Below are 25117 nucleotides of genomic sequence, written 5' to 3'. Positions count from 1 at the left end.
CTTGTGTCACTTTTTCCCCACTTTTTGGAGCAACCTTTAATCTAATGTACATAGATATCTTCATGTACTTGCATTAAAAAATACATGTATGTTTGCGAGTAATTTGTTTTCCCTGGTTGTGTTTTCTGTTTTCTTGAGTTGTTGTTGATCAGTTCTTCGTTTGACCCTTAATTAATTTTGGTTATGTACGTAATTGATGACCGACAGGATTTTTGTTGTTTATACTAACCGTTGCCCTCAAAGCAGCCACCAACAATCTGTTAACCTAAATATAGAGGTCTTTTCAAGACCAGTTTGCCCCAACTTGTGAAGGTGGGCAACCAAATAAGGAGCTATCCTTTCTGAGTCATTAACCTCCTGAATTCAAACAAGTTCTACTATTTGTGAGCTGGGCTTCTGTCCTGCACCCTCTGGAGTTGAATAAATACTGCCTGGTTCCGACAGTATTTGGAAGAGACACACATACACGCACCTACATGCAGCTGGCCACATGTTTAAGGTGCTTGTTGCCAGGTTCCTACAGGTTAGGGCCAAAAATAATAATTGTAACATTAGTTTTAGATTTCAAACAGCATCATGAATTTAAATCAGCTGTTACTCTGCAAATTCTCCCCATCTGTCAACAGTTTGATGTAAACTGGAAGAAAGCTTTGCTGCTCCTTTGCTAGCACACCTCTCTAGTTTCCAAAGGGGATGAGACGGTGGGTTGTGGGTGGGGATGGGAGAACAAAACCCAACCCGTAGTCTCTATAACAACTGCTCCTATGATCCCTGTATCAGACACCCTCCCACTACTCGTTCCTGATACGACCAAAGAACGACCAATGAACCCACACCCTAAATCTCCACTAGACTCTTCCATGTCACGCCCCTTCATCACCCCACTCTTCCCCACCCCTAGGTCCATAGCTGTTCCTCTTTCTGCACCACTAAAGAGTTGCTTGGGTCAGTTGGCAAATGTAGGTTGCCAAAAAGGCAACTGTGAGAGCCAAACCATTGTTGACGACCCATCACTACAAACCTTTCAAATAATAACTGGTAAACAATCCGTGTTCGCTGCTCAGCTGACCAAGCTGATAAGTTAAATACGTTTTTTATTTAGGCTTTTGTAATATATACCCATCGCCAAGTGCTCTAAAGAGTCCCTGGAATGGTTTTCAGACTTACCTAGCTCTCCTCCAACAATGGAGAAATCTTTTTCCAGGATGGTCCACTTTTGTACCTTCTGGGCATTAGATGTGGCCTTCTGATTAACCCGTTCCATCCCCCTATTGATTGCATCATTGATGGCGGGGTCCTTGGAGCGCACCACCTCCGACACCCTGGTGGCACTGCTTCCCAACTGCTGGCACAATTGGATGGCTTCAGGGGTGAGGTCATCCTGGGGTTCTCCAGATTCTAGATCAACCTTGCACTGAAAGAAATCAAAGGGGGTGTTAGCAGGTTTGCTTTGGTTGTTGATATGTGTGTACTGATGTGTATAAGGAGGGGGTCATATTACAAGTTTAGGTTTGTAAAGGTAGAGTCACTGTGACTTTTCGAACTAAGGGCCTGATTTAGACTTTGGCAGAGGGGTTACCCCGTCACAACGGTGATGGATATCCCGTCTGCCGTATTACAATCCCATGATATCCTTTGGGATTTATATTCCAGTGGACGGGATATCCATCACCGTTGTGACAGAGTAATTTCTCCGCCAAAATCTAAATCAGGCCCTATATCTCTTCTGTCTCCGTCTCGCTTCTGACAGTACTGACCCCATTGACTTCACACTCTGGACACATTCCTCTCTCACTATTATTGTGTGAGGAAACCTGACATCTCTTCTTACTGTCCAAGCGCACTTTTCTAGTCTGGCATGACCTACTTTCCATTGACTGATTCAACCATCTAGCAGTCTCTTTTCATCCTGAAAGTGCTACATGATCAACAAAGAATTTATCATAATGAACCGTCATCTCACTCCATCATCTTCAAGAGCATCTCGATGATCACAACCTTTTCACAACCTTTTCCATCCTTACAAATCTGGATTCTGCTCCCTTCTATCATCAAGACTTCCGACATCCAGGTAACCAATGACATATTATCAATTAGTGAAACCCGAGATCCTTGTCACTTGATTGTGTTTTATTTGTCTGCGGCTTTGAAACTCTCCACTCTTGCAGTGGCATTGCCAGTTCTCATGTGAATGGATTTTTTATACTAATGTGGCAGCATACATCTGTGCAGATTAAGGGCCTAATTTATACTTTTTTAGCGCCACATTTGTGTAATTTTTTGACGTAAAAGAGGCACAAACTTACAAAATATAATTGTATTTTGTAATTGTAAGTTTGCGCCACTTTTGCGTAAAACAATAAAAAGTATAAACTAGGCCCCAAGTTTTGCAATATTTAGCTGGTGTACCAAAGGCCCTCTGATTTCCATCCTGTACACCCTGGGCCAGGTGCAGATACTTTCTTCTGCATTGTAAAAACAGTCAGAAGCACACAAGTTATCTGTTATCCTTTCAGCTCACTTGATTTGCTCTCATAGAGTAAAGTTGATGGCACAGCTCCTTTTCGGCTCCTATCTGAGCAAAAACTTCTGTGGACCTTTTCTTTCATGTAGAGATGACCTAAAAGCTGACTACTCAGAGATCTGTTTGAACACTGTTCTGTGCTATTGGAAGTGGTAAGAAGCAGACAGAAGAAAGTATGGATCCTAGTGTCTCACCTTTTATTCGACGTGGTATGGTTAGTGGTATTTCTGATGCATTTGTTGAAGTAAGTTGTATAAGAACAAATTGTCCGGACAGATTCTCAAAATAAAATGATACATTGGCTACCAACTCTGCTGTAGGCCCTTTTGATCTAAATGTCTAGCAAAGTCAAGCAAAGTCCTGAGGAAGGCTTTCATTGAATGAATTTGATAAAGCCGAAACAGAGCACAGACATGTCAGTCTAGCTGTCCTTGGCATATGGACTTAAAGCCATTTAAGAATTAAACTCCTATAACTCCATTGAACAGGCAAGGGAGTCTGATGAAGGAACAAAAAACAGAGCTAAAATAATCTATGAGAAAGGAGCAACAAAGCCTTTAAACAAAGGGAAAATATCTGCATTATCGGTTAATGTTCATCATCACCTATATTTTTAAAGGATTCAAGAATAAAAATTTCATATAAATTGATTATAAAAATATATATGTTTTTATATTTGTACTTGATATGCAGAATGTAAGCACTGGAACCCATATTTGACTTTTTTCTGGGAAGTGGTGTGGGAATCAAATGACTCTTTGATTCATCAATATATTCCCAGACTCTCCCTTTATGGAGGGGGTGCCCCATCATTGTTCACTTAAATAAATCCTGCAGATTCCCACCAAAAGCTGCCTATTATAACAATCCACAGGGTTTTGTTCTCTCCCTCATGATGTTCATCGTCCACGCAGAGCCAGTGAGTGTTCACTACAAACAATATGACATAACGGCCTGGGGCGTACTGGTGGGTAGCACCACCAATACTTATTTTTATCTTAAAATGCTGCCAGCTAATGTAATCCACAATGTCTGAACCTGCCTGTACCTTATACAATTATTGATAGCTGCAGATTTTTTTCAACATATCCAACTAAGCTTGAGTTTGACTGGTTCCACCCTCTCATACAACCCTGAGTTTTCCCATTGACCTCTGTCTATCCTTCAGAAATGGCACATGGCAATCTGCACACAATAAATCTGGTATTCCCTTCCAGACCAGTGTGCAGGTACTCAGTCTATCATACATACACAAAGGCAATATTTTACTCACTGATCTGCCATAGCCTTCATAAACACCACTTAGAAACAAACGTCTTCATCCTGCGGCTACACTTCTCACTAACCAAAGGAGAGAAGCCGGCTTAACAGCCAGAGCTGTCAACTTCGGAGCTGGGGGAACCAGGTTCGAGTCTTGGCATCAGCTCAACATCCTGTGAGTCTGGGCAAATCACTTAGGGTCTGATTTAGATATTGGCAGATGGGTTATTCTGTCACAATGGGGATGGATATCCTGTCCGCCGAAATCTGAATCCCATAATTTCCTATGGGATTTAGATTTCCGCAGACGGGAATATCCGTCACCGTTGTGAGGGAGTAACCCACTCATCAGTCTCCATATCAGACCCTTAATCTCCACATGCCTACACTTCAGTGCCTTGAGACCCTCACCCGTGATTTACCGCACCTTACAAATCTAGGATTATGTTTTAAAGTGAGTTTGAACACATCACCTCTACTTTAAAAGACGTGCATTGTCTCTCTCTCCCTGTCAGCATCTTTTACAACGTCTTCTCTGTGATCTCTAAAGCACTGCATGTGAGAAAATCTGACCACTTTGCCTCGGAATGTCAAACATCTGGTGTCTTCCGCTGTACAGGAGTGTAGTAAGTTCACATTTTCTACATAGTCACCCCAAACGTAGCGATTTTTATGGCCCCCATTTTTCCAGGCTTGAAACTCTTTACAATTTACCCCTGCTAAACAAGGGTCAAGTGTTAATACCCCCTATAAACATGGTTGAACTGGCTTACCCATATAGGCATATTTAACTTTACTGCAAGATCATAGTATATGGTGCAGCAAATACAGCAATGGCATGCGAAGGTAAATGGCACCTGTGGACTGCAGCACTTATTATGTCATGCACTAAAGTGACAGGGATAACATGGCGTAGTTATATCCTCTGTAGCCTGACTGCAGCAGCCCAAAACTTGCTGTACAAATCTGTAAAAATAACCCTTGCTGACAAACCTGTAGCCCTACTTTTATGTATTAATAAGTCACCCTTAGGTACACAAATTAGGATGTCTGATATTCAAAAGTGGAACATGTTCAAAATTAAAATTGGCATGCTCTTCCACTCCAAGTTTAATCTGTAACTTTTGATAGGAAACAGCTGCAAAGCTAATTCAAAAACCACTTTTAACATTTAGTATAACTCCAATTTAATGGTAAAGTCAGTATTTCATTAAATATTTATAAAAAGTACCTTTTAGGAAGTTACCCTTTACACGCCCGGATTTGCATTATCCTACTGACTGCCAGTGCTTGTCCTTAATGAGGCATGAAAACTGTTCCCATAGCAGGGACAATCGTCTGGGTGTGGGGAGGGGTTTTTCTTCCGTTGTAGAAAGGTCTACCCTGGAACTTCATTGACTTGTAAAAAAGCAAGCTGAAGTCTGCTCTTTTACAAATAAAGAAAAATGGAAACACCTTCAGGTGAGACCTCCCCAGATACAGCCTGTTGTCTTGCCTTGATGAAAGATTCTGGCTTCCAATAGGTAAAATCCTTCACCGGGCTGTCCCGCTTGGTGTATCTGACATTGGGATCCATTGTGATCTCCCTCAAATTGCAACTAGATCCTGGTCTACCACCACCATAAACTATCATTGGCACTACTTCCAATTAAAACTTATAAAACTCCCATCTCTGGTTCCCTGTATTGAATTTGTTTGTTTTGGGGTGAAATTGTTTAATAAAATTTACTCTGTGTTTCTAATTTGGGTTGACATTTTTATTGTTTTATATTTTGATTTTATTACTGTTTTGGTACTGCATAAATACAATACACATTAAGCTAAGTTAAGCCTGTTTGCTCTGTGCCATAGTAACCAGGGGGTAGAGCTCAGGTTAATTTGACTTCTGAGGTTCACCCTGATGGGCTAGTGTTGGTCCGTGAGGAGGGAGACTGCCTACTGCAATTTAGAAAAGTTCCAAAGAACGCACAACCAAGCATACTTTTTTGCCATAGAAGGCAAAAAGTTGCATACATATATGGAATTGAAAAAAATTGAACTAAATCTAAACTGTTTAAAACTAAGGATCGGGATGAGGATGATCTAACTGGTGGAGGTCTCCAGGTGGTGGACGATGGGTTTAAATTCTATGGTATCTATGTAACACCCGATAATTTGAGGTTTTATGAAACACAACTTGCAGTTAAGGCTGCAGGAGTTCCAGGCAGACGCACAAAGGCAGGAGTTGCTATGCCTTCCTTCCCCTTACAGTAATGGGAAGGGCAGCTATCTTGACAAGGATATTGCTCGCTAAGCTTTTGTAGGTTTTACTAAACATTCTCTCTGAGATCTCCGGAATCTTTTCTTCATCGACTAGACAATACTCCACAAAGCTTGTTGTGGGGAGGAAGGAAGCCAAGGATCATGTTTCAGACTATCGATCAGCTTACAGTTTACAACTGGGAGTACACGCCCAGAGGTGACACAGTGACCAGAACCGAGAACCAGAATCCTACTGCAGCTCAACTCTCACTCCCACAATCTTTATGGTAGGAGGGGAAGGAGATGTTGCTGGGACCACTAGAACTGTTCTAGCAGCCTGGGGCAAACCCAATAAATGTGTGGGAGTGTGAAAAGTGATAACAAGGCAGATACCTTTTGAAGAGGAGAGAAACTAAGGGAAGTCTCCAAGCTGACAGGCTTCCATGGCTTTGAGCTGATTAATCAAGGTGGGGGATGCTGCGGGTAGAGAGAGGCCAAAATAATTTCATGACCTACAGAAACAATTGGATGCCTTCTACACGCAGTATTACAAATACAGCTCCGGCACACTATGGGGGCAGAAAGAATTGACTGGATGCAACTACAAGGTTACATGCCCTTCAAAGGCAAAGTGCTTATGGAGACGATCAAGAGCATTGTCCGTGATTTATAGGACGCCTCTTAACAATAAACCAGGCATTTTCTGGAAACTGAATGCAAACTGGGAAAGGGATCTAGGTGAGATGAAGGATTTTAACTGGGAAGGAGAATTCATATACCCAAGCGAGGTGGCAATAAATTCCATCTGCAACTGATTTAACTTATAATCTGACATAGGGTGTACTACATAGGAGCAAACTATATAGGATGGAGAAAGTTCAAACTTCCACATGTGTTAGTTGAAACAGGGCAGAGGCCACTTTCCTTTATGCTCTTTGGCAATATCCAGAGGTAAAAGTGACTGGGAGGAAATACTTGCTGAATTACCTGTTATATTGGGCCAGGATATTTCCTGCAGTTTGCTGTGCTCAGGATCCCCTGTGAGAAGATCTCCTGCGAGCTCAGCTGATGTTATGCCTGCTGGGATTTGAGGTAGCAAAGAGGCATTGCCAAGAATTGGGGGTCTCAGCAATGCCCTAATAAAGAGCAGTGGCTGGTTGGCATGGATATGTGTATGACAGCAGAGAAAATGGTGTTTGAGGGGTGAGGCTGCCCCAGAACATTTCTCAAGGTATGGGGGAGATGTAGAGCCTTTTTTATAGTATAGGTTTGTGTTGCCTTTCAACATCATCAAGACATAATAGTAACAAAAATCAGCATGATGACATAATGCAAACATAGCAATGTGCGTTCACAAACGAGAAGGAACCCCATCCCACCCAGGACCCTATCAACTGTTCCCAGTCACACCACAGCATAACAGGAGGTAAGACATATCAAATTCCTGAACTAAGCTCGACCACAGCCTCCCTCCCCTACTCCCGGAGACCCTGACCCCTTCCCCATCTCCTTGTATAGGCCCACTTTCCACACTCAGCACAGTTCATGGAGGAGGAGCATCCAGGGGATCCAACAACTCAGTGAGCATCTCAGCCCAAGCCCGTGGGTCATCCACAAGTTTATCAAACCTGTGAGTTTTTCCACATATGGCACTCTTACACATTTGTCCATTCAGCCATGTCACTCTTTCACTCAGCAAATGTTGGTCCCCTCGGGGCAACTATCGGTTAGCTGTCTTATGCTTGGCCAATGTGAGCCGCAGCACTAGGAAATTCATACTTAACTTCTTGTTCTTTCAAATGGGTTCCTGTCACCAGAAGGACTGCCCTATATCCCAGGGGGTGGCCCACCCAGTGGCCCCACCCAGGGAGGCCAGAATCTCGTCCCAATGTCCATTTATGCATCTACAGCCCCATATCATATAAATGAAGTCTGCATCTGCATGGTTGCACCTGGGACAGGAGGTGGGTCTAGAGGGGTATATACTGTGTAAGGTAATGGGCGACAGGTGCACCTGATAATGCGGTGATTAGAAGAAACGGTCTGGACCCCCTCGTGGGCGATAGAGCTGTCCCCAGTAGATTGTGCCATCTTTTGTGCACGGGGAGCTCATCAGTAGGTAAGTCCTCCCTCGGGGCCCTGTAGAGGTCAGAAATCAGTCTACATTCACCTCCCAAGTTCAGCAAGGACACCAGAATCCGAGACTCCAAAGGTGCCTCCGGAAAGGATGGCCAAATTGCACGGGCCATCGCTGATATATTAGCATACTGAAGAAATTGCTACTAGCCCAAGTCAAAGGAGGCCATGGTGTCAGATAATGTAATAAACCGGTTGTCTGGGTACAAGTCTCTCAGGGCCTCAGAGCCCCCCTCACGCCTAACCACAGACATCGATCTGTCAATCAGGGAGGAAGGTCAGAGTGCCTATATCCGCATATCAAAAGTATATGGCGCTTGGCGCAGAACCAACTTAACTGTTCACTCCAAGGTTACACATACCTGTTTAACTATGGCTGGCACTACAGGCAGGACCCTGGCCCCCAAGATCTTGGGCAGAGATGGAGAACTTACTACACCATAGACACTCAAGAGGGGGAAGATAAAGGGCAATATGATGCACCTCTCTCATTGAACAGGGATTAAAGAAACAAGCTGTATGTTCCATGTGGGGGTGAATGATAGTCTGTGGTCCTAAGTGATGTTTTATACTGCTTGTGCAATTGTGTGTTTATTTGTAAATATTAAAATAAAAATATATAAAAAAACAACTCCAGAGTTGCCTATCTCTGCACCTCAGGCCTTAGTCACTGGTGCAATTCAGCAAAGGTCTAAAAACATGACTCTTCCTAACTTCCTAGTCGATATCGCCCCCACCCACTAGCTTCTCCTGCCTTGCTGTGTTTCTCCTCCACCATAGTCCCCCATTGAAGTGATGTGTTCCTATGCATGATTTTTGTATGTTGTTATTAAGTTCTCTGTGTAGGCATATTATTACTTACAGCTTATGCACCTAGTTGCTGTTCACGTAGTACTGCTGCCCTCTGGATCTAGGCCTATGCTATATTAACACCACCAATAACATAAATATATAGGAGGAAAGGGACGAGCATGTGCCAGTTAGTCTGTAACATTCCCAAGTGACTGCGAACACTAAGTAGCGGGTGACGGCTCATGGGGTAGTACCTGTCCTAAGAAGTAGTTTATAGAAGACAGACCTGTCCAGCACAGAAAGATCTCCCAACATGCTCTAAGCCACATGTGTGTTCACAACCATTCTCACCTTCAATGTAAGCAGCATAGACAGGAACTTCCTCTTGTCTCCGACCAGCATGGCATTACTGATAATCGGCAACTCGTCCTTCACAGCGGTTTCAATTAGAACCAGCGGAATGTTCTCTCCCCCTGCGGTGATGATGAGCTCTGCAGACAACCAGAGACCACATGTTGAGGATATAGTGCAAAGCCAGCCAGTCCTGGCAACCACTGGAAAATGATACTTGCAAATAATGCACTGTAGTGAAGAAACCCGGCACGTGACAAACCTGGTTCCTATCTGTCACTCCTGGCCTCATAAGTACCTTACCAAGGGTCTTTCATCTGTGTTGAATGTTTGATGTTGCATTTACCACAGATAGTAATGTTGTGTTTGTTATCTTCTCTGTTCATTTTCAAAGTGTAAGACATTTAAAATCTGCCTTGCGATATTCAGACACTTCCTTTGACTGACAAACAATGCATCATACAGCAGGATTTGTAAATGCAAGAAGAGATTTAGGGGGTGATTCTAACCCTGGCGGTCGGTGTTAAAGCGGCGGCCAACCCGCCAACAGGCTGGCGGTAAAAAAAATGGGATTCTGAGCCTGGCGGGAACCGCCAACACAGACAGCCACCTTAACACTCCGACGGCCACGGCGATACAAACAAACAGCGCGGCGGTCACCGCCAACAGACAGGCGGCAGACAATGTACCGCCCACACTATTCCAACTCACCAATACGCCACCTTTTCCGGGGCGGGAGCACCGCTGATAAAAACACAGCGGAAACAGACTACGGACGGGAAAACGCTCACCACTACGCACTCCAGGAGGAAGGAGGACAGCATGAAACCCGAATTAAACATCCTACCTGCTCTCGTCTACCTTCTCATCTACCACGAGTACGAAGTCCGGCGCAGACGACAACGGTGAGTACTGCACCTACGACACACGGGAGGGGGAGGACGAAAGGTTACGGGCACACACATATGCGACCCCCCCCAACTATGTACTCACCAATGCAGAGCACCAAGTCACAGTGACACCACCCAAACACCCCTGAAAAATGCTAGGACATAATCATATTTGGAATAAATATTTATGTACCAAAAAGCTCCAGAAAATTATCGTACAACCATGAAAGATATTCACAACAAAACTAATGACATACACATCAGCGTATAACTGAAGTACCAAGTCCTGCACATCCTACGAATTCAGCATGTCCGTGGGCCAAAGTCTTGAGAAATAAGGGCAAAGCCCACACAGGAGACCTGAGTCCTTTGGAGAGAACACTGCAGGGGCATCAGATGTAAAAACTACAGGCACCTCAGGGGGAAGGGAAGGGGGGGGCACCACAGCCACATGAGTCCACGACGCCAGATCCACGAGGAGCCACCATGCCCACTGGACCATCCTGGGGAGTGCAAAGCCACAGTCTCTCAATGTCTCTACAGTGGGTGGGCTGCCCACTGGACCATCTTGGGGAGTGCAAAGCCACAGTCTCTCAATGTCTCTACAGTGGGTGGGCTGCCCACTGGACAATCCTGGGGAGTGCAAAGCCACAGTCTCTCAATGTCTCTACAGTGGGTGGGCTGCCCACTGGACCATCCTGGGGAGTGCAAAGCCACAGTCCATCAGGTTGATGACAGTCTCCACTGGTCAAGGAGGAGGCATGGTGGGCACAGTGAACCATAAACGGTGCTTGAGACGGCGGTGCCCAGCGGAGCGGTGCTTGAGAGGAAGGGCCCAGCGGAGCGGTGCTTGAGACGCCGGTGCCCAGCGGAGCGGTGCTTGAGAGGAAGGGCCCAGCGGAGCGGTGCTTGAGACGGCGGTGCCCAGCAGAGCGGTGCTTGAGAGGAAGGGCCCAGCGGAGCGGTGCTTGAGAGGAAGGGCCCAGCGGAGCGGTGCTTCAGAGAAAGGGCCCAGCGGAGCGGTGCTTGAGACGCCGGTGCCCAGCGGAGCGGTGCTTGGAGGAAGGGCCCAGCGGAGCGGTGCTTGAGACGCCGGTGCCCAGCGGAGCGGTGCTTGAGAGGAAGGGCCCAGCGGAGCGGTGCTTGAGACGGCGGTGCCCAGCGGAGCGGTGCTTGAAAGGAAGGGCCCAGCGGAGCGGTGCTTGAGAGGAAGGGCCCAGCGGAGCGGTGCTTCAGAGGAAGGGCCCAGCGGAGCGGTGCTTCAGAGGAAGGGCCCAGCGGAGCGGTGCTTGAGACGGCGGTGCCCAGCGGAGCGGTGCTTGAGAGGAAGGGCCCAGCGGAGCGGTGCTTGAGAGGAAGGGCCCAGCGGAGCAGTGCTTGAGACGGCGGTGCCCAGCGGAGCGGTGCTTGAGAGGAAGGGCCCAGCGGAGCGGTGCTTGAGAGGAAGGGCCCAGCGGAGCGGTGCTTGAGACGCCGGTGCCCAGCGGAGCGGTGCTTGAGAGGAAGGGCCCAGCGGAGCGGTGCTTGAGAGGAAGGGCCCAGCGGAGCGGTGCTTGAGACGCCGGTGCCCAGCGGAGCGGTGCTTGAGAGGAAGGGCCCAGCGGAGCGGTGCTTGAGACGGCGGTGCCCAGCGGAGCAGTGCTTGAGAGGAAGGGCCCAGCGGAGCGGTGCTTGAGAGGAAGGGCCCAGCGGAGCGGTGCTTCAGAGGAAGGGCCCAGCGGAGCGGTGCTTGAGACGGCGGTGCCCAGCGGAGCGGTGCTTCAGAGGAAGGGCCCAGCGGAGCGGTGCTTGAGACGGCGGTGCCCAGCGGAGCGGTGCTTGAGAGGAAGGGCCCAGCGGAGCGGTGCTTGAGAGGAAGGGCCCAGCGGAGCGGTGCTTGAGACGGCAGTGCCCAGCGGAGCGGTGCTTGAGAGGAAGGGCCCAGCGGAGCGGTGCTTGAGAGGAAGGGCCCAGCGGAGCGGTGCTTGAGAGGAAGGGCCCAGCGGAGCGGTGCTTGAGACGGCGGTGCCCAGCAGAGTGGTGCTTGAGACGGCGGGGCCCTGTTCAGCGGTGCTCTTCTGCACCGCGGGCCCTGTTCAGCGGTGCTCTTCTCCACGGCGGGGCCCTGTTCAGCGGTGCCTATCTCCACGGCGGGCCCTGTTCAGCGGTGCTCTTCTGCACGGCGGGGCCCTGTTCAGCGGTGCCTATCTCCACGGCGGGCCCTGTTCAGCGGTGCTCTTCTGCACCGCGGGCCCTGTTCAGCGGTGCTCTTCTCCACGGCGGGGCCCTGTTCAGCAGTGCTCTTCTGCACCGCGGGCCCTGTTCAGCGGTGCTCTTCTCCACGGCGGGGCCCTGTTCAGCGGTGCCTATCTCCACGGCGGGCCCTGTTCAGCGGTGCTCTTCTCCACAGCGGGGCCCTGTTCAGCGGTGCCTATCTCCACGGCGGGCCCTGTTCAGCGGTGCTCTTCTGCACGGCGGGGCCCTGTTCAGCGATGCCTATCTCCACGGCGGGCCCTGTTCAGCAGTGCTCTTCTGCACCGCGGGCCCTGTTCAACGGTGCTCTTCTCCACGGCGGGGCCCTGTTCAGCGGTGCTCTTCTCCACGGCGGGGCCCTGTTCAGTGGTGCTCTTCTCCACGGCGGGGCCCTGTTCAGCGGTGCCTATCTCCACGGCGGGCCCTGTTCAGCGGTGCTCTTCTGCACGGCGGGGCCCTGTTCAGCGGTGCCTATCTCCACGGCGGGCCCTGTTCAGCGGTGCTCTTCTGCACCGCGGGCCCTGTTCAGCGGTGCTCTTCTCCACGGCGGGGCCCTGTTCAGCAGTGCTCTTCTGCACCGCGGGCCCTGTTCAGCGGTGCTCTTCTCCACGGCGGGGCCCTGTTCAGCGGTGCTCTTCTGCACCGCGGGCCCTGTTCAGCGGTGCTCTTCTCCACGGCGGGGCCCTGTTCAGCGGTGCCTATCTCCACGGCGGGCCCTGTTCAGCGGTGCTCTTCTCCACGGCGGGGCCCTGTTCAGCGGTGCCTATCTCCACTGCGGGCCCTGTTCAGCGGTGCTCTTCTGCACCGCGGGCCCTGTTCTGCGGTGCTCTTCTGCACCGCGGGCCCTGTTCAGCGGTGCTCTCCTCCACGGCGGGGCCCTGTTCAGCGGTGCTCTTCTGCACCGCGGGCCCTGTTCAGCGGTGCTCATCCAGCAGGTCAAGGGAGCCAGACCTGGCCTGGACCCCCTGCTCAGTCGCCCTCGGACTGTGACGTTTCTGGACCCTTCGAGGACCGACTCCTGGCCTCCTTAGTGTCCTCCTTCCCAGCTGGGATGTGGCATGTGGGGTCCACCTTCTCCGCGCTCCTGCTGCCCTTCCGCTCCTTTGATGGGGCTCTCGGGCCCTTGCCTCCCCTACATGGTGTGGGTGGTGAAGTGGCCGCACATTGCTCCTTGGGGGCAGCCCTGTCGGTCCTCGCACGGCGGCCCTTGTCTTTGCGGGTCCTCTTGCCGGGGGGGGGGCTGGACGTGTCCTTGCTGCTGATCGATGTGTCACTGCTGGCAAAGGGTGGGCTCCAGAACCCAGGCACAACAGTGACACCCGAAGCTGGGCTGGTGGTGGCTGCGGTGCTCTTGGGACTCTTTGAAGATGGATGGGGGAGCTCATCGGGGGAAAGAGGTTAAGGTTAGCCAGGAAAAGTTTTTTAGGGCCAAGGTAAAGGGTAGGAGAAGTGGAGATGGAAGTGGAGGTAGAGGAGGTGGTTGTAGGAGAGTCAGGTGTGCTGTCATTGGGTGAAGGTGCTGGTGCTGTAGGCTGTCGTGAGGTGGATGGCTGTTGGGTGGGTGTCTGCCTGCGTTTGTGTGTCTTGGAAGAGGGGGTGACAGACACAGTGGGAGAGGACACAGGGGACGTGTAAATGGCAGTGGGGGTGGTGACTGCACGAGTGTGGACTGTCCTGGAGGGTGAGGTGGTGATGGAAGCACTGGCTGATGTTGGGGTGCATGCAGGTGTGAGTGTAGACGTCACAGGGAGGGAGGAGGGAGACGAGGAGGAGGGGGACACAGGGGTGGCAGTGGCTGTTGGCATGTCTGCATCTGGGTGTTGCTTGGGTGAGTGTTTGTGGGATCTGTGGTGCTTGTGTTTGGATGAGCTGCTCTTGGGTGTTGAGGTGTGTGCAGGCTGGTCTGATGGTGTGGATGGGATAGGCTGAGGAACAGGAGACAGAGAAAGGCTGGAGGCAGTAAGAAGAGGGAGGCTGGAAACAGGGACAATGGCTGCGTCAGTGCTGAGGCCAGAGCAGTGAACGCTCGTTGATGGGCAGCCTGACCCGAATGAATGCCCTCCAGGTACGCATTGCTCTGTTGCACCTCCCTTTGCACACCCTGGATGGCATTCAAAAGGGTCGTCTGCCCAACAATGAGCGTCCTTACCAGGTCAATGAGCTCCGCACTGAGGGCAGCAGGGGCAACAGGGGCAGGGGCTGAGGTGCCTGGGGCGAAGGAGACGCGCGCCTTCCTGGGTGAACCGGCACGGAGCGAAGACTGAGGGGCTGCTGGGAGGGCGGGGCTGGTGCGCTGGGTGGCGGCTGTACCTGTAGAGGCGGGGGGCACGGATGTTGCCGCCACCCCTAGGGAGCTCCCATCCGAGGACGTGTCGCTTTCGCTGCTCTCACCAGCGGTCCCCGTTGTGGTGCTCCCCTCGCCCTCCGGATCACTGGTGCCCTCGGTGTCTGTTCCTGGGCCCACCGGGGCCTTGTGTCCTGCAGCTCCCTCGTGCTCCGATGCCAAATCTCCTCCGCCTGATGATGCTAATGCACACATGCACAAGAAGATGAAGAGAAAGGGTGGGGGGAGAAAAAAGAAGACCAGGTTGAGTGCATGCAATGTCAACACCGTTGGCGGAGAGGACAGACACAGGTGCCTAATGCACTAAGCCGCGCATTCGGGGTACACTACTCAGTACTACTGACTAAGACAACAGGCCAAGAGACGTCAAACGCGCACATGGGAGACGCTGGACCTTCAATGGCTGTACTTGTCACCCTACCGAGGTGGGGGCCGGGGGCACAGGGCCATGCCTAAGGGAGAGGACTACACTACAGAAAGCGCCCTGGCCTAATGTCACCCACAGCCCTCCTCCCCCACCCAGACGCCTCCACTGCGCAGAAAGATAGGAGAATGTGCTGATACTCACCCCCTTGTGTCTGCTGTGATGTCTTAAAGCGCCCATCCAATTCAGGGTAGGCCACCGCCAGGATCCGGGACATCAGGGGGGTCATGGTGCGACTGGCACCCCTCCTAGGTTGGGAGGCCATCCCCAGCAGTGTTTCTGCGGTCTTCCTTGTTCCGCGGCGGATGTCCTCCCACCTCTTGCGGCAGTGGGTGCCCCGTCTGTTGTGGACCCCCAAGTTCCGGACTTCCTTGGCGATGGCACGCCAAATCTCGATCTTCTGATGGGCGCTGACCTATTTGACATGTACAGGGTGGAAAGGAGGAAATCATCAATGACCTTTAGATGTTAGATGTAATTGGCCCCCCCAAACCACTTTGCCATATGGCACATGCTCTCATCTGTCGGGCGTTGCACTCCTCATTCGCCCCCCACCCCACAAACTTACATCCACCCCAATCCACACAGGCATAGCCCATTCCATGTGCACCCGGTGTACTCACTTGTTGGTCTGGAGGACCGTAGAGTAGCGCATACTGGGGGAGGACCCCATCCACGAGCTTCTCCAACTCTTCAGACGTGAAGGCAGGGGCCCTTTCCCCAGTCGCAGCAGCCATTGTATCTTCCAGACCGAGGTCACAGCAGCACTTGCAGTATAGGTCCTCTCCTGTGGATGATCAGGTCTCGAGTGATTAAGCAGATAGAAAATGGCGGTCACGCCCGCGGCGGTGCGTACCGCGGCGGTGCGTACCGCGACCGCCGGCGCACTTCGTCATTGGCTCCTGAAACCCATAGGCTTCAATGTTAACCAATGCGGCTTTGCGCCGCGGTCTTCGACCGCCTACCGCCACGGTGTGCCCCGCCAGCGCATTGACCTCACATCCCATTGTCCCACTTCACAGGTCAGGCAGCCGCCATTTCAAGGGCCTACATCGCTTAATTTTGACTGCGACACACAGGCCTAGGCCTTGCATTGCCACACATACACGCCTTTCAACCCATTGCCATTCTTTAACTGTGCAAGCTGTCTGTACGTTCCTGTGGTTTGGCTGACTCTGTGCTCCATGTTGTCCTTCCTAGGCACCGTCCGCTGGGACTTGCGATGAGAAGGAGGAATCCTCGCGTGTACCGACCGCTGGTGGACCTGTCGACAATGGAAGAACGCCATATAATACTTCGATACAGACTTGACCGTGCCACTATCCATGAACTGTGTGCCCAGCTGGAGCCAGCCCTGATGTCCCCCATCCGCCAACCCACAGGGATTCCCCCTCTGGTGCAGGTTTTGTCAGTCCTCCATTTTTTGGCCAGTGGGTCATTCCAGACCACAGTGGCCATGTCATCTGGAATGTCTCAGCCTATGTTTTCTAAGATTTTGAGCAGAGTGTTGTCTGCCCTGATGAAACTCATGCGGAGCTACATCATTTTCCCCGAGGAGGGTGACTTGCCTACAGTGAAGGGTGATTTCTATGCCCTTGGACATATCCCCAACATCATTGGTGCCATTGATGGGACCCATGTGGCTTTGGTACCCCCAAAAGACGATGAGCAGGTGTACCGAAACAGAAAAAATTATCATTCGATGAATGTCCAGGTGGTCTGTTTGGCTGACCAGTACATCTCCCATGTAAATGCCAAGTTCCCAGGGTCAGTGCATGACGCGTATGTGATGCGAAATAGCAGCATCCCCTATGTGATGGAGCAGCTACAGAGACAACGTGTGTGGCTAATAGGTGACTCTGGTTACCCCAACCTGCCGTGGCTACTGACCCCAGTGAGGAATCCCCGGACAAGGGCAGAGGAACGCTACAATGAGGCCCATGGGCGTACTAGGAGGGTGATTGAGCGAACCTTTGGCCTCCTGAAGGCCAGGTTTAGGTGCCTGCATATGACAGGTGGATCCCTAATGTACTCACCAAAGAAGGTGTGCCATATCATCGTGGCGTGCTGTATGCTTCACAACCTGGCTTTGCGACGCCAGGTGCCTTTCCTGCAGGAGGATGGTCCAGATGGTGGTGTTGTAGAAGCCGTGGAGCCTGTGGAGAGTGAAGAGGAGGAAGACTCAGAGGACGACACAGACAATAGGGACAGAGTGATACAACAGTATTTCCAGTAACACCCAGGTAAGAATCACCCACGCCATTTCCCAATTGCTTCTAGCCTCCTGCATCTGTACTTTCTGTAGTTCCCACCAGATATTTTTGGGTAATTTTTGATTTTCCCTTCCCTTCTCAGTGCTGTATGACGCAGTGCCTGACTTCTGCTTGGTTTGCCCATGAACTACAGCGTATTGACATTGGTATGTTGTCATCACTAATTGACAGAACAGATATTGAACAGTAATATGTAATACATTTGCTAGTAATACAGCATGACTCCAAACTGATTTGTGTGCAATATGTAATTTATTTACAGGGCTAGATATTGGTACATATGATTCTAAGGGTGATGGGTGGGGGTGGAGTAATGTCCATGGCAGAGTCCAGTTCTCAGTCTCACAGGTGCATTGTCCTTTTGCCTGTGGAAGGATGGAGCAGAGGCAGTTCATGGTTGGACAGGGTGGCAATGTGGGACAGTGGGAAGAGTTCAGGGGGTATGTCCTGCTGGCGGGGGTCTTGACATCCTACTCTGTCTTTTTTTTGGATCTCAGGCTCCTCTTACGGGGTGGTTGTTATTCAGCAGGAGGTGGGGTTCTGGTGGCCTGCCGTGGTGTTGGGGCCTCCTGTCGACTAGCGCCAGCGGAGGTGGTAGGCTGTTCCTGGTCCGGGCTAGTGACAGGGGCCCTGTGTGGTGCCACATGGTCCCGCAACGCGTCTTCTATCCTGTTGAGGGCCAGGACGATGGTCCCCATTGCGGTCCCGATGATTCTCAGCTCCTCCCTGAACCCCATGTAGCGTTCCTCCTCCTGTGCCTGGATCTCCGTGAACCTGGCCAGTACCGTCGCCATCGTCTCTTGGGAGTGGTGGTAGGCCCCCATGATGGTGGTGAGGGCCTCTTGGAGAGTGGGTTCCCTGGGCCTCTCCTCCCCCCCCTGTCGCACAGCAGCCCTCCGAGCTGCCCGGTTTCCCCCGGCCTCTGTCCCCTGGACGGTGTGCCCGCTACCACTGCCCCCAGGTCCCTGTTGTTGTTGGGGTGTTGGGTTAGCCTGGGTGCCCTGTAGTGGCAGACACACCGCTGATTGAGCTGTCCTAGAGACAGAGGCATGGGCCCGCTGGGTGGGAGCTGTGCTGGTGTTGGCAGAGGGGGTCGGGTCTGGTGTGGCCTGTGGCTGCCTGAGGGGAACCGACTGCCCAGAGGTCCCTGATGGTCCGGGCTGGTCATCAGGTTCACTGTCGACAGAGCTGCTATCCTCAGTGTGGGCCTGTTCCGGTGGTGGGATGGACACTTCTGGACCCTCCTGGCTGGTGTGTTGTCGTTCGGGTCCTGCATGGGGTAAGAGAGTTTGGTTATTGTTTCTGTGTGTGCAATAGCGTGCGTGTTATGGGTGCCCTTGTCCCCCAGTGCAGGCATTCCCTTGAGGGAGTTGTTGTGAGGGTAGTTAGTGGGGGGGGGGGTTAGTGCAGTGGTCATGCTTAGGTGATGGGTGCCCATGATTTGGGTTGGCATGCAGGAGTTGGTGTTGGGATGGGTGGGTTGTGCTGGTGAGACATTGTCAGGGAGAATGTGTGCTGGGGGGCTGGGGGTGAGGGTGGGGGTGTGGGTTGGCATGCTGGTGGGGTGGGGGGGATATAGTAGTTGAGATGGGACTTACCAGAGTCCATTCCTCCGGCTACTCCAGCGAGGCCCTGAGGATGCAGGATGTTCAAGACCTCTTGCTCCCACGATGTAAATTCGGGAGGGGTGGGTGGGGGTCCGCCGCCAGTCTTCTGGACCGCGATGTTGTGCCTGGAGACCATCGATCGGACCTTCCCCCGTAGGTCGTTCCATCTTTTGCGGATGTCCTCCCTATTCCTGGGATGCTGTCCCACCGCGTTGACCCTGTCCACGATCCGCTGCCATAGCTCCGCCTTCCTGGCTATACTGGTGTGCTGCACCTGCGAGCCGAAGAGCTGGGGTTCCACTCTTAGGATTTCCTCCACCATGACCCGGAGTTCTTGGTCCGAAAAGCGTGGGTGCCTTTGGGGTGCCATGGGGTGGTGTGGGTGAGGTGTGGGGTGGTGTATGTGATGAGGAGTATGTTGGTGAGTGGTGCTTTGTGCTACTATGTGGTGTGTGTGATGGTGTAGTGTGCCTCAGTGTGTCTTGCTATGGATTGTCTGCTGTGTCTCTCTCTCCTTCTCTCAGTAATTATGGTCGCAGGGGTTTGTGGGTGATGTGGGTGTGTGTTTTATAGTTGGTTGATTGTGTGGGAGTGGTGTGTGTATGTGTATCAGGTGTGTGTATTTCAAATTGTCCAATGTGGCTGTGTTTTGGTGATGTGTGTGTATTCTGACCGCGGCGGTGTGTAGCGCCAATGGAATACCGCGTTTGAATGACCGCCGTGTGGATTCGTGGGTCGTAATGGCATGGGCGTATTTCTGTTGGCGTGACGGTGGAGGTTTGGTCATCTCCAGTTTATCGCTGCCCGCAGATGTGGCGGGCTGCAGTGGAGGACGGATTTTTGGAGGTTTGGCCGTTGTGGGTCAGAATGACCGTGGCGGTTGACCGCGGCCGCGGCGGTGTTATGGCGGTCTTATGACCGGCGGTAAGGGCATTTTACCGCCGAGGTCAGAATGACCCCCTTAGTTTGTTTGAAATATCTCTCTCGCACTCTGTTCATATATATATATATATATATATATATATATATATATCTAAACACACATATATACTCCACACCTAGGCTTGTGAATAGCATTTTGTAGTACGTTTGTAGTACTATTTATACTATGTATACTATTGATGTTAAACTAGTTTCAATCCTCCTCTCTCAATTTCTGATTGTCAGACTTCCTTAAGAGACTTCAGGTTTTTTTTTGTGTGCAAACTCTGAATTAGTAGGCATGTTTTGAAAAGAAATGACAAAGTTTCAGTTTTTGATTAGGAATTATATCCTCAGAATTTTTCTGGTAAGTAAGACAGTGCAGCTCAAACAAAAAGTTAAAGAACTAATAAATATTTACTCAGTTAATGTATTGATTTTACTTTTACTATACATAGTAATTAAATATCCTGCTAAAAAAACAATACATAGTTTAAATCCTGTCTTAACTCCTGTAATAGAGGCAAGAAGAGAGCTTCAAACCATTTACACTTTCCAGCCAATTATTATCGTGTTTTTGTAAACCACCCACCTGAAAATGTATTTACAATGTCTTCTGGTTAAAGGTTTACCTCCAAATAAAACTGCATTTCCAAGTACGATGAGGAGCCTCGCCAGATTCAATTGTTTATTCTTTAGCGAAGAAGCAAGGTCGTCCCCACCAATCAACTGCAAGCAAAACTTCATGGTGGCGGCACTACACTGGTATGAGATTTCATGTTGCTTAACACCCATGTCTTCCAAGGATGAAGCCACAAGTCAGGAAAATGAGAACCTAGATTTGGGATCATTTGATAATTCTTGACAGAAGAGATTTTAATCCACTAACTGCGGTGCATGGTATAAATAATAATTATATCAAATTAGTTGGGCATAGGCGTGATACCACATTGAGACTAAACCCAACATCAAATGGATAGCATCAATAGATATGTTTATGTAGTTACAGGCCGCCTTGACTGTCTCTCTCTCCCTTGTCCATTGTCTTAGTAGTATCTACGAACTGAACTTCTACAGCTTGTAAAGGAAGATCTGGTAGCCTCTATACAGATACACTCAATAAAAAAATCACATCTCTCTTTGCCTGAGACTTAAAAAATTGAAGAAGACTGGATGGGGCCCTTGCAACACCCAGGGATAAAAAGAAGAAGATAAGCCTGTTCTGAGCACCCAGTCCCTACCAATCCTGAGGCTAGTGGCCTTCCTTGTAATCAATGCTCACTGGGTGACAGAGCCAGGCATTTAGTCAAATATACCCTACCTCACGGAGCCCTGGCTGGACTTGAAGTATTAAAGGAGACCTCATTTAATTGCCAGAACAGCCGAGCCATCTGGACGAGCCCTAAATACTATAGTGCATGACCAGATTACCTTATTTGACGGAGAGCCATCAGGTTGCACCTGGCTTTCGAGGAAGAGGCCAGGAAGCCAGAGTAGAGGCCTGGGCTAGTGCCTGGCCAGCACGGGGTACCTTACAGAGCTATGAGAGCCGGGTCTGAGTTTTGCACCCAGCTGGAGCAGGAGAAGACTCCCTGGGTATTGCTGCACAGTCGGCCGGCAAATAGAGTCCACATCCAGAGGCCTGCACCCTGGATCGGCAAGAGCTCTGACCAGGACTCTTTCAGGGCTTGCCACAGCAATGTAAGCCTTTCAGTGCCTGCAGAGACCCATTCAAGGTGTTCTGCAACACGGCAAGCCAGCGAATGGAGACTAGGGGACTGAATCATCTTGCCTGCTGGAGCTTTGACCAGTGGCCCATTCATGCTGACAAAGAAGGACAGCCCTCCCTGGACCTTAAGAATGCCGCCTTGGCCACTTTGCGATCCTATGTATAAGCAAATGGAGCCCAGGTCTTGCCTGGCATCCTGGGGCCCGATTATGTATCATGGCCGCTGTTTATGTTTGTGCTATGGCACACCTTTAAACAGGTGCACAGGGTGCAAATATGAACAGTGAAACTGATTAAATGAATGCTCTGCTTTAATCAGCTGCTCCATGTTTCACAGTGCATGCAGCACCTGCCTGCACTTTAATGAGAGGACAGAGATCCCTGTTCAGGTGGGTGCAGTGGGTGATTGCACTCACCTGCAGGAGGATGTCTGGGGTTCCACTGGAGTCCCTTTGTCCCCTCTAGAGGTCTCCCCTCAGAGGACCGCAAGGACAGTGTGCCACCTTTTTGTAGTGCACTGACAGTGCATCTCCTGAGGGTTTCTTCACATTGTATCCCCTTTCATAATATGGCGAGGGCACAGAGGCAGAGATTCCCTTACTGCAAATGAGAGAATGCTCTCTTGAGATAGTGCTGGTGCTACGTGTGTGCCAGCGCCATCAGTATTACAGAAGGGGCTGAAAAAACATCTGCAGCCTGTTGTGTAATACCAAAGTGGCATAGGGGGCGCTCAAGTAGCACACACACACCAGCCGCGTCCCCACGTTACTGTGTATACAGCCCGTGGTGCACCGCCAGCCAGGCCTATTCTGAGCATTTCACCCCAGTGAAGCAGGGAAGCCCTTGCGGGGATAACCTCTATCTCAGCCTCTATGATAGTCTCTATCTGAGCCTCTGTCTGAGCCTCTATCTCAGTCTCTATCTCAGTTTCTATCTGAGCCTCTATCTCAGTCTCTATCTCAGTCTCTATCTGAGCCTCTATCTCAGTCTCTATCTCAGTCTCTATCTCAGCCTCTATCTCAGTCTCTACCTGAGCCTCTATCTCAGCCTCTATCTCAGTCTCTAATTGAGCCTCTATCTCAGCCTCTATCTCAGTCTCTATATGAGCCTCTATCTCAGCCTCTATCTCAGTCTCTACCTGAGCCTCTATCTCAGCCTCTATCTCAGTCTCTAATTGAGCCTCTATCTGAGCCTCTATCTCAGTCTCTATATGAGCCTCTATCTCAGACTCTATCTGAGCCTCTATCTCAGTCTCTATCTCAGTCTCTATCTGAGCCTCTATCTCAGTCTCTATCTCAGCCTGCCTCTATCCCAGTCTTTATCTGAACCTCTATCTCAGTCTCTATCTCAGCCTCTATCTCAGTCTCTATATGAGCCTCTATCTCAGCCTCTATCTCAGTCTCTATCTGAGCCTCTATCTCAGTCTCTATCTCAGCCTCTATCTCAGTCTCTATCTGAGCCTCTATCTGAGCCTCTATCTCAGCCTCTATCTGAGCCTCTATCTCAGTCTCTATCTCAGTCTCTATCTGAGCCTCTATCTCAGCCTGTATCTCAGTCTCTATCTCAGCCTCTATCTCAGCCTCTATCTCAGTCTCCATCTCACTCTCTATCTGAGCCTCTATCTCAGCCTCTATCTAAGTCTCTATCTCAGCCTCTATCTCAGTCTCCATCTCACTCTCTATCTGAGCCTCTAACTCAGCCTCTATCTCAGCCTCTATCTCAGTCTCTATCTGAGCCTCTATCTCAGCCTCTATCTCAGTTTCTATCTGAGCCTCTATCTTAGTCTCCATCTCATTCTCTATGGGTTTGTCCTTGGTGAGACGAAGCCTCTTTTCTTCCTGCTACACACATGAAAGAGACGTCTATTTGTTTGTCTGTCTTGTTTTTGGTACTAGGATTGCGCAGTGCTATATGTGGAGCTGTGCATCTGTGATTACACGCGTGCCCATTCACTGTTTTAGTGGGATGTTGAACTATATCCTTTTTTGGATAATTCTATGCCTCATTCTATTCAGATGTCTATATCTTTCACATTTAAAACCACTGTTTCGGACATTAGTTCCTCTGTGGCCTGAAGGATGTGTGAAAAGAGGACCTCTTCTGCTGCTCACAGCCGGTCGCAGATGTCTCACTACACTGCACACTCCTCTGGTGGTACTTCTTTTGTACATAGGGTAAGGTGGTGAATGGTCAACAAAGACAAAACATGGTTTACTCTCAGACGACTACTATGCAGTGGGTTTCAACACTTTCAGTCAAGCTTGCCACCTTGTCTTCTTGCCTCGAGGTGGAGCGTAAGGCAACAAAAAGACCTAGTAAGGCTCTGGGGAAATCAGAAACCTTTAATAATGACAATAGATAATGTCTATTCCAATGCAGCGGATTCTGAGCTTGCTAATACAAATGATCATGACGTGGGGTTCGGATATAGAAAAAAGACAAAAATTGACCTTCTATAAAATCGGTGATTTGTTGATGTTGCTACAGTTTTACTGGATGCTAATGGTCAGTCGATGTTTGATCTGTTCCTCGTCCAGCATGACAATTTTTCATACAAGATGCCATCTGAACATGTCTCAGAATATTTCAGAACTAGATTGAGACTTGCTAGGGATAAATCTATTCACTCCAAGCTAAGGGCAGAATGTCCGAGACCCTTCGGTCCGAGGAAAGTAGCAGCTACACCCGTCATGGATCCCCGAATGGTTACATATGTAACTAGATATGGTGGTGATGCAAGAAAGGGACTTGAGAGAGCCTTGGCGTCTTTCCAAGATAAGCTCCTATGTGTGGTGGGTCCCTTCACAAAGAGGTGGGATGTGGCAGAAGGCACTAAGGAAACTGAAGTTCCTATTGATCGTTCTGTGGTTGGGCTCAAAGGACATTGGGCCTGATTACAACTTTGGCGGAGGGGGTTAGTCTTTCCCAAATGTGACGGATATCCGCCCCCTGTATTACGAGTTCTATAGGATATAATGGACTCGTAAGACGGCGGGCGGGATATCCGTCACAATTGGGATGGATTAACCCCCTCCGCCAAAGTTGTAATCAGGCCCATTATGTTTTTTTGGGAGTGCCAATAAGGCAATGTCTTTGGTAAGGCGTAAAGGGTTATTGTTTAAATTGATCCTAAACTGTTAGAACGTGCACGTTCTAAAACTGGTCCACAGTATAAGGTCTCTTGTTTGGCAGTCTTTTGACAAAGGAGATAGGTAAATAACAGCCAGAGCTCTAGTTGTTTTGGCAGGGGTGTTTGGAAGACATATTTTTGCCAGGGAAAGTAAACACAGAAACCATTCCTCTGGCCGGTGCATGACCCAAGACAGGTACCAACGCATGGCCAATTCCTGCAACACCAAGAAACAATGTTTTGGCCACAAGGAAGAAGAGAAG

At 50.1% G+C, this 25117-nt stretch overlaps 1 protein-coding gene across 5 annotated transcripts in view; it reads right to left on the bottom strand.

Moving 5' to 3' along the window:
- Positions 1–25117, bottom strand: part of LOC138251737 (long-chain-fatty-acid--CoA ligase ACSBG2-like) — a 359144-nt gene that overhangs the window by 4430 nt on the left and 329597 nt on the right. For all 5 annotated transcript variants that reach the window (XM_069205674.1, XM_069205678.1, XM_069205675.1 and 2 more), the window contains 2 exons: positions 9305–9444; positions 1168–1414 (listed from right to left, as the gene is read on the bottom strand). In XM_069205674.1, coding sequence (XP_069061775.1) covers positions 1168–1414; positions 9305–9444 — 387 coding nt within the window. The remainder of the gene's footprint in view (positions 1–1167; positions 1415–9304; positions 9445–25117) is intronic.

The sequence above is a fragment of the Pleurodeles waltl genome, chromosome 1_2 (assembly GCF_031143425.1).
Source record: "Pleurodeles waltl isolate 20211129_DDA chromosome 1_2, aPleWal1.hap1.20221129, whole genome shotgun sequence".
In the NCBI taxonomy this organism is placed as follows: Eukaryota; Metazoa; Chordata; class Amphibia; order Caudata; family Salamandridae; genus Pleurodeles; species Pleurodeles waltl.
The sequence above is the reverse complement of the archived record's forward strand: the minus strand, read 5'-3'. Positions and strand labels throughout refer to the sequence as shown.